At 39.1% G+C, this 20303-nt stretch overlaps 4 protein-coding genes and 2 long non-coding RNA genes across 10 annotated transcripts; 3 read left to right on the top strand and 3 right to left on the bottom strand.

Annotated features, from left to right (window-relative positions):
* Window positions 1-426: 426 nt before the first annotated feature.
* On the bottom strand, window positions 427-9181 carry LOC105281840 (N(G),N(G)-dimethylarginine dimethylaminohydrolase 1). Of its 4 annotated transcripts, none has more exons than XM_026970175.1 (7): window positions 9167-9181; window positions 4322-4668; window positions 4096-4198; window positions 3906-4003; window positions 3137-3193; window positions 2279-2374; window positions 427-2202 (listed from the first exon to the last, which is right to left on the bottom strand). In XM_026970175.1, exons 2-7 carry the CDS (start codon window positions 4577-4579, stop codon window positions 1948-1950), a joined length of 867 nt encoding a protein of 288 aa, XP_026825976.1. In that variant the 5' UTR covers window positions 4580-4668; window positions 9167-9181; the 3' UTR covers window positions 427-1947. The 4 variants fall into 4 exon arrangements, with proteins under 4 accessions (XP_026825976.1, XP_026825975.1, XP_011341661.2 ...); XM_026970174.1 differs by lacking the exon at window positions 9167-9181 and adding an exon at window positions 7935-8504; XM_011343359.3 differs by lacking the exon at window positions 9167-9181 and having other exon boundaries at window positions 4322-4965.
* On the top strand, window positions 4821-5498 carry LOC105281839. The gene is made up of 2 exons (XR_894377.2): window positions 4821-4891; window positions 4959-5498. It is a non-coding gene; the product is annotated as an uncharacterized LOC105281839 (long non-coding RNA).
* A 1240-nt stretch (window positions 9182-10421) lies between the features above and the next one.
* Window positions 10422-12487, top strand: LOC105281845. Its single transcript, XM_011343370.3, has 3 exons — window positions 10422-11863; window positions 11943-12023; window positions 12135-12487. Exons 1-3 carry the CDS (start codon window positions 11849-11851, stop codon window positions 12372-12374), a joined length of 336 nt encoding a protein of 111 aa, XP_011341672.2. The 5' UTR covers window positions 10422-11848; the 3' UTR covers window positions 12375-12487.
* Window positions 11978-12778, bottom strand: LOC109611131. Its single transcript, XR_003406625.1, has 2 exons — window positions 12686-12778; window positions 11978-12351 (listed from the first exon to the last, which is right to left on the bottom strand). It is a non-coding gene; the product is annotated as an uncharacterized LOC109611131 (long non-coding RNA).
* Window positions 12779-12967: 189 nt separating this feature from the next.
* Window positions 12968-16501, top strand: LOC105281844 (fukutin-related protein). Its single transcript, XM_011343369.3, has 3 exons — window positions 12968-13914; window positions 13981-14238; window positions 14658-16501. Exons 1-3 carry the CDS (start codon window positions 13450-13452, stop codon window positions 15423-15425), a joined length of 1491 nt encoding a protein of 496 aa, XP_011341671.1. The 5' UTR covers window positions 12968-13449; the 3' UTR covers window positions 15426-16501.
* Window positions 15886-20225, bottom strand: LOC105281843 (dynein intermediate chain 2, ciliary). Of its 2 annotated transcripts, XM_011343365.2 has the most exons (15): window positions 20101-20225; window positions 19919-20006; window positions 19701-19808; window positions 19432-19630; window positions 19246-19317; window positions 18939-19135; window positions 18726-18809; window positions 18379-18565; window positions 18151-18312; window positions 17929-18072; window positions 17754-17860; window positions 17471-17648; window positions 17157-17388; window positions 16842-17075; window positions 15886-16731 (listed from the first exon to the last, which is right to left on the bottom strand). In XM_011343365.2, the coding sequence occupies exons 2-15, from the start codon at window positions 19973-19975 to the stop codon at window positions 16548-16550; spliced, it is 2145 nt and encodes a 714-aa protein (XP_011341667.2). In that variant the 5' UTR covers window positions 19976-20006; window positions 20101-20225; the 3' UTR covers window positions 15886-16547. The 2 variants fall into 2 exon arrangements, with proteins under 2 accessions (XP_011341667.2, XP_011341668.2); XM_011343366.2 differs by having other exon boundaries at window positions 19441-19630; window positions 19919-20225.
* Between the last annotated feature and the right edge of the window lie 78 nt (window positions 20226-20303).

The following is a 20303-nucleotide window of genomic DNA, read 5'->3' on the forward strand; positions in this document are numbered from 1 at the left end:
ACAAATATATGCATTTGTGGGAGAAATGCGTTCGAGTGAATTACTATTGTGGAATGTGTGCCTACGCAAGAAGCAATCTTCCGAAAAAAAAAACATTCGTTACAGAGTGCGAGTGTACTATTTTTTTAAATGACTCTACCGCTGGAATATTTCTTGATTCCTTAAGGAACTCTGACAATTTCTATTATCTGTAAAAAAATATATTATAAACACTTAAAGAGAGCAAAATGATAAATGACCATCATAATTTATAGCATTACTTTATGATTTAATATGTGTATCTCCTTTTTTCTGTCCGCGCCCTATATATTTTTTACATATCGAAATAATCAAGCAATATATGTGAGGAAAATTCTTTTCTAACCGTTCGGAAAATTGCATCTTTGTAAATTGCTACGATTTGTATATCTAAAAAAAAAGTCAAAGTTTTTGTAAAAAGTTCTATAATATATTTCTTTATATGGGCTTGTATAGACTTTCGACAATCTTCGAATAAAGAACGTAAATTCTGTAAATACTGCATAATTGACTGGATTCAAAGATCCGCCTACCTTTTATGCGTTTTACAATCTTGATGTATTTATTATAAAAGCACTAGATTTCATCGTGGGAGATAGTATAAAAAGAAATTGTTAACGTTTAAGTTAAGACAGGGAACGCATACGAAAAATGTAAAAGCGTTACAGATACGCACTAACCGGATTACTTAAACGTTACGTTGTTGTATAAAATGCTAAATTGTCACAGCAACGCTCGTGTAGTGTTAAAGAGTAGCGCAGTCCTATTTCATATATCTTCGACTACGCCGCGATTGATACCATTGGCGGTATCACGGATCTAAGAATAGTTGAAGCAATTGTTGCGCAATGTCTTCTACGTCGTGCTAAATTTCGCTATGCAGAAATGTCGATGTTGATTTTTCTGGTTTAAACTTTTAATTTACTAACTTCATTATAATGCGATACCATAACAACTATATCAGTGCTTTTACATATCGTATAACTTTGCGATACATTATTAGGTGATAGAGTGATATTTTTATCTGAATGTCTCAATGTGAACACGTCTCAGACTAGTTGTAGATTCATAGGAGTTAGAATACTGACAATCTGTAGTCATACCTAATTTTTATGAATCGTATAGATCACGTCGTGGCCTCCAAAGGATCGAGTGTCACGTAGATATTAACATTCCTAGCTTCGATTGCAAGTTAACTTCAATTTTGCAACGAAGATCAATATTCCAACTCTCCATATAAAATCAAATTTGTGCCATATCAATGTGGTATTATACTTGTAAAGTTTAATTATGTCGAGGACTATGCGATGTATATAGTCTTACGTTACAGTATACTTTTTGGAATATTGCAGAAAAAAAAACAGCTGCATAAAGTAAGAAATAAATAGGGAAAAATGCGAGGAAATGCTAGTACTTATGAAGTCGTCTAAATAGATATCAATAGCTGCAGTCGAAAAAGTAAAAGTAATAAAGTATATATACATACATATATATATATATATATATATATATATATATATAAAACAAAAAATTGAAATAAATGGCAAGTATAGATCTTTTCTCTTGCGAAAAAGCATAGATATAAAGGAAATTAATATATAAACTCTGAATATATTATTTCTACTTTCTAAATATATAAAAATTATATATATATAGTTATATATATATATATATTAATCTCTTTGAATACTAATCTGTAGCTTGCAAAATGCGCAAAATAATACGTTAAATCTTTAAATTAGTTAAAAAATACTTATCAAAATCGGGACGACAGTAGTGTCGTCGTCATGCATTGCATTTCTGTCGTATTCCTCCGCAGACTTGGACAGAAAACTCGGTTTTACACTTCGTGTCTGCGGATAGCACTGGTATCAACAGTGGGAGGCATGTATCGCGATAGCGATCGCGAAATATGATCTTCTTTCTCATTTAAATGCTACGGATATGCCGCGGTCTACGCACCAATAGGCAACAGGACGACAGACCGGAGCTAACTTTCGCCAATTCAGACATACGCAGTGATCTGGTCGGGAACTCTACCTTCTCGGCGAAGACCTTACTCGACTGCGGGATTTCATGCTCCGATCGATGAATCAGCGTACCGTTCACGTAGAGCACATTGGCGGCTACATCTTCGGGCACAGTCAACGTTTGATAATTGTATGTCGCCTCACGTTCGATTCTCTGCATTTCGGATAAAGGGAGAATTCAGATTTTTATATACATATAACACTTTATTACGTAATATGTGAAGACTGACCTTGAGAACTTCTTGAGATTCTTTCCCGGCTCCTACACATATAACATCCGGACCGGCCATCGTAACCAGTGATTTCAAGCGTTTGGATTCGGCTACCTAAACAGAAAAATGCAATTAAAATTTTCGAAAAAATATAAGAAAGTAATCATTGAGAATTGCAATGCACTGAGTAATTATTTTATCTCCGTATCTAATGTCATGTTTGAAAGCATCGTAATATTGCTTGAATTATAACGTAGGAAATCATGGTCAAACTGAATTTTATAAAGAACAGCCGTAAGCTACTTCATAAATTAAATTCGTTTTCTTTTAACGAATTTCGTTGCTTACAAATTATAAAAATATATAATAAAACGTGATAACTATTTATTATTGTTCTCTTATTACTGCATTATTCTAGTGTTTATAATGATTCTTAATGTATCCGCGCAAATCGTGCATTGTGTTCTTTGGAAAAGTTCGAATATCTACGTATAGAATCTCAGAAGTGCATATGCTAAACTCTTATTCAAATAGGTATACATAACATTCGCACAAAAACGAAATAAAATGTGAAACAACTTCAAGTAATACATAAAATGAAATCGTGTGCATGCTAAGGTGAGTGAATCAGTTCACGGTACTGTTCAAGTGCACGATTTAAGTGCTAAGCTAGGTCTCTTGTGTAAATAATCTGCCTTAATCTCAAAGCAGTCTGTACAATTCCAAGATATAAAATGTTATCACGTAAGAAAAATAACGCTCTCGAAAATCGTGCAAGTTTGCATTACTAACTTATGAAGTTATTATCTTTCTTTATTTTTTTCCTTTTCTCTTAATTAATGAAATATTAAGAGGGTCAGTTTAGTGCACCCAAACCTGAAGAGGGGCTGAGGTAAGACTCTCCACTATCACCTCTTCGCCACCATCACCCACCTTAAATGAATATTAGAAAAGTATGATGAGTGAGCATGATATTTTCTCTATCGAGGCTCGAAGCGCATCTGAGATATACATTATTACATGTTCTATGAATACAATGTGCTGTGAGTAGACACGTAAGATTAATTATCGTTACTCATGATCTGAACATGCATCTATGTACGTTATTAAATTATTACAGAGTGTTTCTTATTATTAACGTAGCACCCACGCGCTCCACAATTCAAAGGCCATCCATTTTCAAAGTGGATTCCGATAATAACGAAACATTCTGTAACGTAACGTAACAATTAGATGTAAAATGTCGTTAGAGATGAATTGCATTATCGAATAACGATTCGACAAGAGTCTGTAGAAAGATGATACCAAACAAAAAAAGGTATATAATACTAAAACATTGTATGATAATACCAAGTAGTAGACACAGAAGATTTATAAGTAAAACATCTTCGACGCATATCTAGAATAGTTATCTTTATGCACAAAGTGGTACACACATACATACTGAATATTAAGTCATGATTCTAACATCGACCATTAAGAACATTCTAATAAGACATCAATACATGCTACAGTTTTGTATACGTTTGAGTAGTTACGCGAGATTTGCGACCGTTTAACATGTAAAACAGGATATTAGTAGTTCTCAAATGTTGGATAATGTGAACGCATCAATGCTCGTATACAATTTCCAAAATTACGTTACCTTGATAGGTACACACGGATATTCCGGAAACGCTGCAGCGACCGCTCGCGCTCCTGCCTCGTTTGTAAAGTGGGACAGTCCAACAAAGAATTCTCTACCTGCGACAACACGTCCATGCCTCAGAAAATTTAAGAATTTCGATCCTCGACGAGCGTAGGATGTCTGATGACATATTTAGCACGAGAATTACCAGTGAAAAGGACGTCCCCGCCATCCAAGCGAGCATTCTTATCGCTGATTTCTATGAGTGGTATCTCCAGCTCTTTCTTAAAAACAGCTCTGATGGTGTCAAGCTGAAAGGTAAATTTAGGAGGACATTCGGTAAGTATGTAACGCTGATTAACGGTAATAACCATAAAATTACATAATTTCCATAAAATTGCAATATAATTAATTTTTTTATTCTTCGAGCGTACCTCCTTGAGACGTGACGGCTCGCTCGGTCGGGCGATCAGGGCGATGCCGTTGCAGACGACGGCGATGTCCTCGACGAAGACGCAGAGCGGCGAGTTCTCGTCGGGCGGCATTTCGACGACGTCGATGTCGAGCTCCCGCAGTAGCTGCGCCAGAGCCAAGTGCTGCGTTCTGGCCTCGTCCAACGTTACCTCGCCTCGCGTACGTAGCGACAGCGGGATCCTGCACAGGATCGCGTGCGTGTACCGGTGCAGCGGCATCCTCGACGATAGCGTTTTCCCCGCGTTCGTCGAACTTCTCGGCACGCACTCGAGCGACAGCCAGCAAGCGCGCGAAAAACGACGCAAAACTGCAAGCTTGACGTTTATTAACGCGAAATGACGGAACAGGCGAGAATCGCGAAGAGTACGAATCGCTGCTCTTGCGCACATGCGCGGTGAAATTTGTGACAGCTGTCGAATCCGCCGTGCACTGTGCATGTATGTACAGTCAAGGTCGATAGATGGAGGAACTGGCGAAGTAGGGTCCTCGCATCCACTTCACACGATTTGGCCCGAAAATGGCGGCGAAATGTAGGTTATTCTCGTTTTATGCGGGATACATTAGTAAGAACGGTGAAGTATTCTTGCATAAATGCAGGTTTTGGCAAAACAACCTGGCATTTTTGTTTCACAACACTCTGTTCACTTTGTTGTCGACTTTGCCTGCTGACTGACATACATCAATACACATGTATATATCATGATACTACGTGTACATACATACATACATACATACTCGCTGTCCCGAAAATGGCGGTCATGCGAGGACCTTACTTCGCCAGTTCCTCCATCTATCGACCTTGCGTATGTACAGTAAGTATATCCAGTATCGACACTGGATCCCTGGTCACATGACTCGCCGCCATGTTGAGGGTAGGATAGGCGCTTGTTATGACAATTAAGCTTAGAACATACCGCCGTATAGTTAGCAGACAAATATGATAAATCTTTTTTTTTATTAATGCCGTCTGAAAATACGTGTGACGCACACTAAGAAAGCGCGTCACTTATAAACTTTCTCGCGTATAGGTGAGGTGTTCCGATAACTATTTTGCTCGCTTGTGTTTACCTCACCTACAACCGGCATTGTGTAAGCGACCCGATCGTTGTGTGCGATCACACGGGTATTCGGACGGCATTAATGCCGTTGTTCGTACATACGAGTATAAACTATTTTTGTGAAGTTAGTTTTATAAAGAATACACACGCGCGCGCGCGCACACACACATACACACTCATGCACGCACGCACGCACGCGCACACACACACACACACACACACACAAAAGAGGTGTAAATCCGACCATGCAACCTCCACGCGGTACACCTTGGGTAATTCTAATGCCGGAGGTACTGTGTAACTTTCACGCCTTATAAGTCAAAAAGTACGTAAGAGAAAAAAAATTTATTATAGCGTTTCGAAAAGCTCTCGAGCTAAGCTACAAGAATATGTAATAAAAAATAGGGGTTTCCATTTAAGATTTTTATGTTGACCATGACCGGGCTTTCCAAGGTCATACCAATGTCAAATATATATCATCATCTAATAGATTTTTTTAAGCCCTATACTTTTTGTTTGAAACATTTTTCCACTAAATCATTATTTTCCAAGATTTTTAACCGTTCCGGAACTTTTTACCAGCACTGTATATACTTACAGTCACTGTAAGTATATACAGGGTGTCCCAGGTTTTAACCGACAAACTGCGGGAGCATATTCTACTAGTGGAAATAAGAAAAAATTCTTATATCGAGTTTGCTTAGAAATGCTTTATTACAAAGTTATAAACCAATATTGAAAAGAAATATCAGATAAGTAACAACGGAACATAATGTAGAATTTGGAAGGTCGAAGATATTTATGTTATGTATATTCACATGTATTCATGTTCACTATGTTGAAACGATTCAGTATGATTGTTACTTTCACAACAGTAGCTGTTAGATTTCAATCGTCGTGTCAACTAGCAATTACTATCAGAATGCCAAAAGTGTTTTCAAATGAGGAATACACCGATATTCATTTCGTGTACGGATTCTGTGACGGAAATGCACGAGCTGCCGTACGAGAGTATCCACGTAGATTTCCTAACAGGAGAGTACCAGATAGATTTAAAGCAACGAATTACTAATTCAGTTACTGAGATGCAACAAAATTTTCAGGAATGTCGTACCGTAACAAATTCTGTACTACGTCGATGTCTAGCTTGTATCGATGTGCAAGGACAATATTTTGAAATGCGTCACTAAATCATTGCGTAGATAATTTTTATTTTTGTGAAAAAATCCGTTGTTACTTATCTGATATTTCTTTTCAATATTGGTTTATAACTTTGTAATAAAGCATTTCTAAGCAAACTCGATATAAGAATTTTTTCTTATTTCCACTAGTAGAATATGCTCCCGCAGTTTGTCGGTTAAAACCCGGGACACCCTGTATAAAATATTATTAGGTATGTTCATTTGGTTTCAATAAAGCGCAATATCTGACAATTTGTGTTCCTCTGTCTTATTACTTATTTCTTACTAGCTCTTTTTGTTGCTACTGTTATTGTTTTCATACGAATGTGTTTTAATGTTATATGTCGTTCCTCAAACGTTTGTTTGAAATATCATTTCACATATGGAGTGCATCAAAACTGACGGACGAAATACACTTCTTTATAGAAATTTATTATTGATGCGTGTCATTGCCACTCACAACAAATCCTCTTAAAACTCATTAAAATAGTTAGTTGCTCGCATGTATTTGGTACCAAAATAATCTAGAGGCAACATACTATCGAAATATATCAATATCCGAATTTGTTGCTAACTCTAACATGTGGAAAAACATTAGTTTATCACGGACGCTCGAGCCGCGCTGCAAGTTTTTTCAACCGACGTTTACAGAATTAGTTGCTCGCACTCTTTTGGTCTCAAATTGTTCCTTGCATCACAGGCTATCGAAATATATCAATACCTGAATTTGTTGCTAACTCCAAAGTCACAAAATAACCAGGTACGTGATTGCGCGACCATATACGACAGGTAAGGACAGTTATTGATAGAGTGTGTAAACAATTTGTTACTAATTCGATACAAGGTATAAATTATTTCTTACTATCAGTAATATATATTTTTATATGTTACTGACTACACATGCGGTATTAGAGAGATGTAAAGGGAAAAGGTAGGCGGTCCTTATAAGGATCACGTGATCGAAGCGTGTTCGATAGCGGCGAGCAGTTAGAAGCGTCGCGGCAAGAATCAAAGGCTGGCGGTAATACCTAAAGTAATATATTTTTCGCTGCGGCAAGCGCGAGCGGTCGCTCCAAATTTTCCCGCAGCGAAAAGTAGTGAAGGGAGCCCGCGGGTCAGCACCGTCGCGGGGGGAGGGGAAGGAAGGAAGGAAGGGAGCCGGCGGGTCAGCACCGTCGCGGGGGGAGGGGAAGGAAGGAAGGAAGGGAGCCGGCGGGTCAGCACCGCCGCGGGGGGAGGAGAAGGAAGGAAGGAAGGTATCTTCGTGGATCGTACGTGTCAGGTTTACGTCGACGGATAACCCGTCCTGCTGCGAACGACGAGCAACGACGTACCTCCAGGACGGCAACTATCTCTCTCTCTCTCTCTCTCTTCATTAGGCGCACCGGACGATACCGCGACGTCAAACCTAACCTCTCGTACGTAATTCGAACACCAAGATAAAGTTTTGACGGCGAATTTTGGAGGTTAACCTTTTCTCGCCCCGCATTTTTGCGCATATTAGGTTAGGGCCAGCGCACGTACATTGCCGTAGCACTTTATGCGACGTGTTCGCTTCTGCATATCGATTTCGTTCAATTCGCGTTAGCTATTATATTATATTATCGTTCCCGTTCGATCCGTCCTGTCTGAAATCTTCTAGCCGCGGACTCACTTTTTCGTCACAACACGCTCTCCTCACCGCACGTTCCCCGCTCCTAACCGAAATCAGCTGAGCAACGGCTGTCGCTCAGATATCCGCGGTAAGCGATCTAGCGAGGTATATCGAAAACGAGTTCGCTCTATTCCGAATCTATTGTCTCGAGTCTCGATCAGTGATAATTGTGAAGTAGTTCTTGTACACCTACATCAAATAAATCAGTTAAAACCAAAGTGCGGTTTATACTCAGTGCTTACATCTTACCACCAGCTATTCGCTAAATCTACACGACGCGTAAAGGCCATCACACATAAAATTCCGTAAGGACGTAAGACGTAAGCGTAAGCAAATTGACCAATCCCAAGGGAGTATTGGGCTCTGGAGGGGTTATGGAGAGCCCAATACTCCATTGGGATTGGTCAATTTGCTTACGCTTACGCCTTACGTCCTTACGGAATTTTATGTGTGATGGCTAAGGGCCTTCGCAGACAAAATTCATTAAGACGTAACGTAAGGATTCGACCAATCGCGTTGCTCGATTCGGCCGTCCGTAACCGTAACGTAAGGATTCGAGCAACGCGATTGGTCGAATCCTTACGTTACGTCTTACTGAATTTTGTCTGCGAAAGGCTTTAAGCCATCGTGCGTTGACGCGAACAAACCTGTCAGTACATGGCCGCGCAGGCAACGCACGATGGCTTACGCGTCGTATAAAGTGCTACGGCAATGTACGTGCGCTGGCCCTAACCTAAATATGCATACGGATTCTTCTTTTTGAAGACATTTATGAAAAATCGGTCGGAGGTGCTACTTGTGCAGTAATTATAAGGAAAGAATAAAATCAACCGACACGTGATTGACACGAACCGTAATCCGTATGCATATTTAGGTTAGGCTGATGGCAGAGAACGCGACGTAAGCACTTACGTCGGACGTAGTCGTAACGTAGTACGACCCGTTGGCCGTACGGCGAACTGGAGTCGGGAGCTCCCGACTAGGAAAGACTGGATGTTCGGCGCGGCGCGGCTTATATACCCCCACTCGGTGGTCGTGGTGGGGGTATAGCTACTATATAAAGGATAGATGACTCGTCCGCCATATTGGAGCCCAAGCGTTGTTCGGTTGAACTTGTGATGTTACTTTTTAGGTCTGTTCTTTATTGCTGAACTGCTGTACTAGTTCAGAGTTTATCTTTTTTACTACACATTGAAAGGAAAAGGATAAACTCTAAACTAGTGCAACAGTTCAGCAATAAAGAACAGACCTTTTATTACGTGGCAACTTAATTGTTTTGTAAAAATGACTGGCTGTTCGGCCCCAAATTGTTCGAACAACTCTAGGAATGGTTTTAAATTCTATAAGTATTTTTATTTATTAGTAACAACAAAATGTAACGACAAACTTGTCTAACCTCACATCCTTCTTTTTACTTACATATATTTGTATTGACTATTTGTTAATGAATATTTCTTAATTATAATATTATATTATTACATTATATGCTTATTATAAGTAGCTAACAAATTAACAAATAGTCAATACAAATATATGTAAGTAAAAAGAAGGATGTGAGGTTAGACAAATTTGTCGTTACATTTTGTTATTATTAATAAATAAAAATACTTACCTATAGAATTTAAAACCATTCCTAGAGTTGTTCGAACAATTTGGGGCCGAACAGCCAGTCATTTTTACAAAACAATTAAGTTGCTACGTAATAAAAAGTAACGTCACAAGTTCACAACCGAACAAAGCTTGGGCTCCAATATGGCGGACGAGTCAGCTATCCTTTATACAGGGTGTTTCCTAAGTAAGTAGACAAACTTAAGGAGGATATTCCTTGGCTTATTTTAAGAAGAAAAGGTCATATAAACATATGTCCTAAACTGCTTTGTTTTCCAAAAACAGTACAGCACTGCAGTATCATGGCTGCAGGTGGACATTTTCAGCAGTTACTGTGATGTTATTATTTTTCTTTTTAGTTACTACTTTCTTTTTCGTTATAATTTTTCTTTTTGGTTACTATTGTTTTTCATTTGTTTCATTTGCAATAACACAAACTATTCTATAATAAACGAAAAGTGAATGAAAACAGTGATGTACTTTTTTTTGGAAAACAAAGCAGTTTAGGACATATGTTTATATGACCTTTTCTTCTTAAAATAAGCCAAGGAATATCCTCCTTAAGTTTGTCTACTTACTTAGGAAACACCCTGTATAGTAGCTATAGGTGGGGGTGTGACGTCACGTCGGCGGCAGTGGCGTAGCACCGCGGGGCGCGGAGCATTTCGCGTAACGCGGAGCAGTAGCGTAGCGTTACACTAAATAACAAAGATGTATTTTAGATAGAGTCCCTTAATAATTAAGGCTTAATTGATAAACCTCAATTCTGCCATTTTCGATCCCACTAGAAACTAGATCAGGTGCGAATCCACGATGTCCATACTCTAGGACTTGAGGTTCTCTAGTGATATCTAGCAGTGTTTCCTGGAACTATTTTTCAGAATAGTTTCAACAAAATCTGGTGGATAGCGCCACGGTCTCGTGTCGCGCGTCAGCTATCTAAGGCTAATATTTCATGTGTCGTACGACAAGCTTTTTGGACGCTCCGATTGGCTGGTAATGAGACATATTTGAGGTATTTCTAGCGTCAGCCAATCGAAATGTTCAAAAAGCTTGTCGTACGACAACATGAAATAGCAGCCTAACGCTTTTCGAGGCACTTCGCGGCGTGCCGTCCAATTCCTTCCGTGGTAGGGTATGCGTCGCGGTTATTTTAATGTAAACTTTCATATTCTTAGGTATAGTTATCGGTTTTGCTATTTAAGTTTTTACTATTCTAAGCCCTGCGGAGGCTGAGTGATGTGAGGAGCTGATTTCCTTGTGATAATCTTTCATGATTATATAGGCCGTATTCGTTTATAATTCACAGCCTTGCGAAGGCCGAGCGATAATTTTTCTATAATAATCTTTATGTTACTTCATTATTTAAATACGTCGCTACGGTAAATTCATATTCACATGTACAGTTTTCAATACGTAAGACTTTATTACTCAAAGCCTTGTGAAGGCTGAGCGACGTGACGAGCTGATCTCTTTGCGATAATCTTTTATGATTATATAGATAGTATTTGATTAATTTTTCAGCGTTTAAAACGAAGCCTCATTTATTTTACAGTTTTTAGTTATATACGATTAAATATTTAATTTGAAATGAGGTAATTCAAATGTAAACGAGCAATACTGCAATTAGTCTAAGACATATGTAAATTTGTATCTGACACACTATAGTCTTAAGACGTAACCTGTACATACCATGATCGGCATAGTCACTCGCTGTATGATCTTCGGATCGAAGCGTGCCTATTGGCTAATAAAAAAAAGTCAGCTATCTCGAATAGAGTCCTAAATAATCAGAGAAGCGCAATCGTTACCCCCTCCATGCTTCCCATGGTCGCCATGTTGGGCCCGCAGCTGTCCATATGTACACAAACGCAGCTTGTCTATTTCGTGTAAGTAGGTTATGCAGAAACGTTGTAATTTTAATTCTGAACTTGTAGCAACGTTAAAGAGAAGTTAAAGTTTCGGAATATCACATTAAATTGAAAAATGGAGATCAATTTGGTAAGTAACATCGATATTTCGTTAAAACGTTAAAGAAAATAAAGTTATTATCATAATATGATAGTTATTCATTGTCTAGGAGCTGGCTCTTTTTAATAAAGGGGAACAACAATATAATAAGGCTCATAATATATCTATTCACGAATCAAATTCTACAAAGGTCAGTATTAATATAATGTATTCACAATTATAAAAAGTCAACTTAATAATATAATAATAATTTAATTTAATTATAATGGTTTCACGTCGTTTGTTATAAATTATGTTGTAGATTTATTCTATTCAAGAAAGACATTCAATCCCTTCTATACTGGTTCCCAAAGTAAAATGTTGTACAATTGATGAACTGATATTACAGTGTAACAAAGCATCACAAGTTATTCAAGACTTAACAATTGAGCGTAATTTAGGCTTGCAGCAGTTGCGTAAGATGTTCAGTAAGATTGTCCAAATGGAGAAGGCATTGCGAAGATTACAGCCTACTGTCACTAAAAGGAATTCCAATAAGTAACAAAGAAAATGTTGACAAATCTAATTATTGTGTCACTGTTTAGATATATTTAGGATAATTTTATAATAATATATTTTATATCATAGTTGTAATATTTTCTTTAAAATAAATGACAATCGTACATAATTTGTTTAGTACTATTTTATTTATATCAGTCTTGTTACAACATAAATATTTATTCTTATCATAATATAAATACATTATATATATATATATATTAGTCTTGTCAAAAACAATTGCACATATTAAGGATATCTAAAATGTATTCTGTTGGAAAAAAAACATTATAACTATAATTTTTGTTCACTTACGGTACGCCGGTTGCGGTTAGTTTCCCAACAGAATGTATTACGGGCTCAACATGGCGGTCAGCCAATCAGCAAGTGAGACGCCGATTGCGCTTCTCTGATTATTTAAGACTCTAATCTCGAGTCATCTCAAAATTCGTGATACGTAGAGAAGAGAGAGGTCAAGGATTGCTCTCAATAAAGCGCAATTACGTTAATTTTCTATATGAGTTCAATTAGATGTCATCACTCATGCATACATATGTTCCTACGATTACGTCACTTGCATTTTCAGCGTAAAAATTATCCGAACCACCTAACCTCTTTTATTTCGACGATCTTGTATCAGTATATGTATAAACGCTTCTTTCTTGATTGCATTAAAGTTACAAGTACTGTGCGTTTAACAGAGCAATATCCATTAAAAAGTCCCGTTACAACTAATATGTGTACGGTGTATCGCTACAGTCCTCACGATAAAAAAATAGACCGTAATTGGGGTTAGTTGACCAAGCCTAGCGTACCTAACCACAAAAAACGACTCGAACGCTCCGTGGGCGTCCGCCTACAGCGAGGAATAAATTACTCGCTTGAGGTCTGCCAATCTCGCGATCGGGCGAAATCACGTCGGGTCGACTCGAATGACCCGCACGTAGACTCGGTGTCGGGAATCATCGTCTCGATATAACGTAAAATACTCCGAACCGTCAAATGCTCGCCGGAGCCGGGATGTAGACGCGCGTAGTTCGCCGATGATATAGGATGAGACCGCACCGTGCACCGTAACAATGCGCCTCAGGTTTATCAGGGCGGTCCTGGTGCTCGCGCTCTTAGGTAACATCATCGTCTGGCACAGGATATGGCGGCTATTTGCGGCTCAGGATACCCTGGGGTTGCTGACGCCGAGCGTTGCGACGGGCGAGCCGCCGCAGAAGCTTCACCGGCGCCTAGCCCGCCTGGTCACCATCGTCATCAGGCAGTTCGAGAATTTCGAGAACGATGTGGCGTCCATGGTGGAGTCCATCCTGAATTCCTTCCCCGAGATGCCCGTCCTGATAGTCTGCGATGAGCTGCCGTATCCACCGTTGGAGCTGGACTTCACCAACGAGAGTATGAAGAATGTCAAATTGATCAGCTTACGGCCCGAGTTTAACAGGTCCTTCGAGGAGAGGAATCCACTGTTCTACATACGCACCAAGTTTGTTCTGTTCTTGCCTGATGCAACGAGGTTGTCGACTAAGCAAGTTGTGCAGGTAAATAGCCTTGGTCATTATTATTAATGGATATTATTATTACTGTCTTTCATGTACATTTCGCAGGAAGCTGTCTCACAGGCGTCAAATTTGGGGATAGTTATTGTACCAGTGGGCAAGACCTCCTTGCATTGTCTCGAACTAGATTTAAGGGTGAAGGAATGGAGTTTGAGGATAACACGAGTTACGGGAACGGAATGTGACAGTGTAATAGGCAAACATGTAACAATGCTCGAAGCGAGGATTCTAAGGAAACTATCGGATCCATTCCTGCAACCATTCACGGACGCATTATACATTCAAACGACAGCTATCGGCGCGAAGGTTCGTAATTCATTTTGCTTGATAATATCTGAAATAATCGTTCTTGTTTTCCATTTTCTTCTTTTGTGATGAATACTATCTACTTTTGTGTGACGTTGATATGATTTGCTATAATTTGTTCAATCGGATTTGTACGAATCAACTTTAAAATGCAGATATTTTACGTTTATATGAAGATAATTCGTGAATATTTTGTGTATTATCTTGTGTCAGTGATTATTAGCATGAACAAATTTGTGTTTGAAGATCTTTTTATTTATGTGGTAAGTATCTTCTATGCATCATGTATTTCCTTTAAAAATGTGCAAAATTGCTTATCTCATAATTTTCTGTTAAAACTTCCAATTTTCCTTAGAGCAAATGTATCATGAGTTAAATATAAGTACTGACAGTATTTCTTGTGGCGCACGTGTTGCTAGATACATATATTGAAGAATCAGTTCAACGAAGGGAAACCATTGTATAGAAACCAACAGACTCAGTTCAGGGTGCAGCAGTTGTATCGCACGCGTGAGCGATCGATGTTTGAGAAATTGCGAATAAAAAAAGTCACGAGAGCCACCGGCTCCGCGGAGTGGTACGGCTGTTCGCGAGAGACAGCCAGGTGCTTCGGCTCAGTGATAAACGGCGTGCCGTCGTACCTCTACCTGCATCGATACACGCCGCCTTGTTGCCTGGCCGGACTGAGGAAGGTGGCTCTTCACGTTATCGACCAGCTGGAAGAAGTTGGCATACGATTCTGGCTGGAGGGCCAGTCACTGCTGGGAGCGATGAGGCACGGCGACATTCTGCCGTGGGATCACGAAGTACAAATTGGATTGAACCGAGACGACCTGGCGAGGTCGCTGTGGCTGGTCAGAGCCGGGAGCAAACCGGTCGTTGACGACGACGGCTTCATCTGGGAAAAGGCGACCGAGGGCGAGTTCTTCAAGGTACAATATTCCAGGGTGAATCGCTTGCACGTGAACCTGCTGCCATTCTACGCACGGAACGGCACCATGACGAAGGACGCGTGGTTTCTGAAGAACCGGGACTTCCCGGAGCACTTCCTGCACCCGATGTCGAGCATCGAATTCGCCGGTAGACAAGTGCCAAGTCCGAATAATATTAGGGACTTCCTAGAGCTTAAGTATTACAAGGGTGTGATAGAGAATCCAGAATTACCTGGCAAATTTATCTTTGACTAGTCCATTCCCAGGCTGTTTTCGAAAACTGTTCTACGACGATTTATCGTTTGATGTCTTGCACGCAGGGAACGGCACTCCAAGGACTGAATCGTATTCATTGCTAGCGGATTGACGAGTATGACGAAACACTGTGCATGTGTATATTTAACGAGACTAGGAATTATCTATGCATGAAGACGTTAACATAAAAATTACAATTTGACATTTTCAACACTTGTTATCTTAGGCGGTGATTGGTCGACATTTCTATCTGCCTTATTGGGGCTCTATCTCAGTATAAGAAATACTGACAAATAATTGTTGCCAAAAAAATGTTACCTTTATATCTCTGGATAATTCTGTGTAGAATAGTAAAATTTGCAAACTTCTTGCATGAATTGACCTGTTGACGATGTGCCAAATAAACTTAGTACTTTGAATTCGACTGTGGGAATATAAATACATTTTTCAAGGTGTATACGTGTGTACACTTTTATTGTAACTTTATATTAGCTTTACTACATATACAGTGTTCATTTGCAGGTGTTATAATCTGTACATTAGAAATTTAAATATTTAACATTAATGATACTTGAACAGATCTAATGTAACATTTAAAAAAATATTTTATTTGTGATAGAAGCATTTAATAATGTATTTTATTATTATATCTCGAACGATTATATAAAATGTCAGAAGATTAATATTTCCTGAATATTTATATAGTAGAAATTTTTCCATTGTTCAAGTTTCGCTCAATCAAAAGTCGTAATCTTAAGGGAACAAGACAAACTTCCATAAATAGATATTTTCTTTTATTTCTCTGCATTTTAGAAAAAACTATATAATATATTATATTTCGTACATGGATTGGAAATAGTTTAGGTCGAATAATTTTGTTTATTGCATATTCAACAGTGAACTTGAGGTGATTTATTATAAAGATTTTTGCAGGCAATAAGCCCAGGCATACATACTACTTCGTAGAACTGTTTGAGCTCTCTATTAATTAGTGCCAATTTATTTGTAAAAATATAGATATGTATATGTATCCGCGTCTGTTATAGCAGATACTAATAAAGCACTGTTTTACAAAAGCTCAAAAGCTCTGTATACATATTTGACGCATCAGTTTTACTTACTTTAGGACACCGAAGACGTTCTCACGTCTTCAGGTGGAATCAGCACTGGAGGCTCACGCACAAAACTAAGCAGTTTTTCTAACTTCATCGATTCTAGTTCAGTTGTTGATAAGTGCAGTTGCTTCTTCGTCGGTTTCACTTGGATCCGCAAGTTTGGGGACAGTTTCAGTGTATTCACGATACCTCTGCGAGATCAAAGGTTGAGGTAACGAAATGCAAAGGAATTGTGTACAGCATATCTCGAATAAAAGTGACTTACGATGGACGTTGTACAATTTGAGAAGATGTTACTTACTTATCATCGCCGACTATTATAAACGGTAGCGCGTAATTGAAAGCTAATCGCGTCAATTTGCTCTTCCGTTTGCTGACAATCTGCTGACTGCATATAGGCCTGTACTTGTTAACATTTAGATCGAACACCGTAACTTTGCCGTCGTTCGATACGCAGGCCAGCACTGTCGAGCTGTACGGTGCCCATTGAACGTCACCGACCGGAACGCCCAGATCAAACATGAACAACGGCTCCCTGCAACGTAATGGTGTGTCGCAATGAAATCTGAAATCTGTGTAGCGAGATTGATTTGAACGTCGGGGATGTGCAACTCACGGTCTCTCGTCTTCCCAGATTTTGATTCGCCAATCGCCGGAACAGCTGGCGAAGATGCTGGAGTTGAACTTGTTGAAGACTATCCGGTACACCGGCATGGTGTGCGCCTCGTGATACGTCCTCATGTAGATACTGCTGTACGCCGTATTGCACTTGTATATGGTACCCTCTTCCGTGCCTACCAGGAAGACGTTCTGATCGGCAGGATGAAACGCCATGCACATCCCGCATCCTGAATTCAAACGGAATTCACGTAATCGCGTAGTCACACCTGGAGGAGACGCGGTAAACACCGTTCATTTGTCTGGGATTACCTTTGAGCGTGATCATCGTGCCGTCTGGTCCCGGGATAGGCGGTCGATTCAGAAATAACGTCATAACGGTGGTGAGACCGAGATCGTTTTGATTTAACACCCAGTGATTTATCTTGCCGTCGATACTGACGCTGAAGAACGCCAGATTTCCCTCTTCCGTGTCAGGCGCCCAACAAATCTGTGGTCAGTACGATTTTTTTAACGTTCTTCTCATTGAGGCTCTCGGGGGAGATCTCGGTTGGTGCAGAATAATACATCAAAGTTAAACAAATTTTCAACAGACCTCCCATACCAATCCCCCGTGCTTCTGCACGACGTCGCTGCTCTTGTATTGCGGCGCGGAGGGCGGTAACATTACGTTATAAACCGCTACTGACCCGTCCATGGTACCTAAAATTATTAGCGCAATGAATCGTTTGTATCCCTAAATATTACGTGCCGACGTATTATTTTTTTACCGATGACCAGAAGGTGAGGATGCTGGGCGTTGAAGTCCAGGCACATCACGGGAGACTCTGTCGGACAAATCCATTCCGGATACGACGGATTCTTCAAGCTGAATAAGCATACTGTGCCGTTCGTTATCGCACTATTAAATGACACTGTAATGACAATGTAAGAATCTGCTTGTAAAGCCTGAGCATCGTGAGGAAATAGGAATACGCGTGCTCGCTACTGACATGTTCCAAAGGCGACCGCGAAAAGATCGTAATACGTGGTGTTGAAGCACATGTCCGTGATGTCATGCTTCTTAGTTTTCTCGTAAGAGAACTTCCACAGAGGTAATAAGGAACCTTCTTCGTCCTTGAACTCATCGCTGGGATCGTTCCAGTATCTATAATCTAACGGCAATTGAGGAAATGTATATTCGAGATCTGAGTTTCAGAGAAAAGATCGACGATGCCTACCTTGTGATATATCGTCGAAGATATTTTGATTGACCATTCGTTCCAACGTTTTCGCAGCTTGTAGCATTCTCTGCGTCATTGCCGCAGACTCCAGTTGAGCTTTCTTCTTCACATCTTCCTTCTTCGGCAGCGTCAACGGCACTCTCTTCTCCTTCTCTTTCTCGCGCTGCTGCTGATCATAGTCCTCCTATCAGTGAAATAAATCATGAAATTGTCTTGGAAATCATATGATATTAATGAAGTTGTGTATAAGAATCATATTATGTGCCAAATAATTTAGAACAATATAAAATAAAAGAATTTGTTATCTTTTCTATCTGCATAAATCAGAAGAGAATTTTATGTACCTGATACTCGTCAAAAATAGTCCATTGGAAAACATTGACGTTAAAAGTCGCAGTAGGCGGAGGTATAGTTTGCGTGCTCATATCCTGAAAAAAATATTTGATTTTATTTTCTAAATATATTGCTTTTAAAACATCTTTATTTTTTAAAATTAAATCAGATTTTGTAACATCTTTCGTTCGATGTTATTTTATATGAAAATTTAATACACGTACTCTCATAGGATTGTCGTACGTCAACGCCGCTCTTTCGCAGAAATTAAATTGATTAGGTGCTTTCTTGGGTTTCTTCTTCTCTGAAACATCCTCGGGTTCTGGCTCAGGTTCTGGCTCTGGTTCTGGCTCAGGTTCTAATTCCTGTTCCTGTTGTTCAGCTTCGGCTAGCGCCTCCACTGTTTTGTCTATTTCATCTGCTGTTCTTATAAAATGTGCAATTTACATTCTTGTTTAAGAAACAGACGCAGAGGATTAAACGTAATTTGTAAAATCGTTGCACCAGTAATTACCAGTCTTCCACATTTACCTTCTTCATCATTTTCTTCTTCGGCTTCATCACGTTTCAATTTTTCATCCACTGCCTCCTCATGTTCGTCAGCTGCATATGTAACAAATTTTGCATAACAGAATTTTGAGATATAATACTACATCGATTATATTACAGAACATTAATTATATTATATTATTACAATGAAAGATGCAAAAGCCCTACCGGTAACACCTGTCAATTGCATTTTAGCTTCTTCAGAGTCCTTGTGTAGTATAGTACCGGTCACATTCAGAAGAGTTACTAAATCTGGCGGAGGTGGCAATCTCACAAATTCACGTAATTTCCATGACCATTCGACCAGGGAATCTGGTACCCTGGTGTTATGTGTAGTTAACACTTTGGCAAATTCCTCTTGTAACTCCTATGATAATAAAATTAGATACAGAGCTGTTTGAGAGCTTTTAAGGAGACTTGCAGAGAATCAAACGTACTGCTTCCGTTAGTTGCAATTGATCATCTGGTTTTAGCAGAACCTTCCCTCGCATCCAATCCATGTCACCAGCACCCAAGTCTGGTCGCATTATAAAGCTCTTCGAGTGCTGCAAGATCATCGAGCATGATTTTTGGACATTTTCATACTTATACAGCTACATATGTATGATTGTATCTTAAAATAATATAATGCTCTACTTTTTGACATAATACACACCTCTTTATTCACTTCTGACAGTTTGGAGGGTAATTTTTTGGGTATTGTTGGTGCCATTGTGACGTAAGGTATGTCAAAGCAATAATATCTAGCAATTGACGTTTAATGTATGATTAGCTAAAATCCTCTTCATGTAATAAATGTAATGTATTCTATAAAATAATTTTTAACATATGACTTACTATTAATAATGAGAAAATAAACCCTCCTACACTGCACAATGATCTGAGTATCTTTTAAATGAATATACTTTCTAGTTTTATAATATTCTTCTTCAACGATTTATAAATATATATATATAATGTATGACAAAGGTGCAATAAAAATTCCAAATACTCTCTGCCTTTGTACTCAATACTGAGAAGTCTGTTACGGTTTCCTAGGA

Source organism: Ooceraea biroi, chromosome 6 (genome assembly GCF_003672135.1).
Source record: "Ooceraea biroi isolate clonal line C1 chromosome 6, Obir_v5.4, whole genome shotgun sequence".
Classification (NCBI taxonomy): domain Eukaryota; kingdom Metazoa; phylum Arthropoda; class Insecta; order Hymenoptera; family Formicidae; genus Ooceraea; species Ooceraea biroi.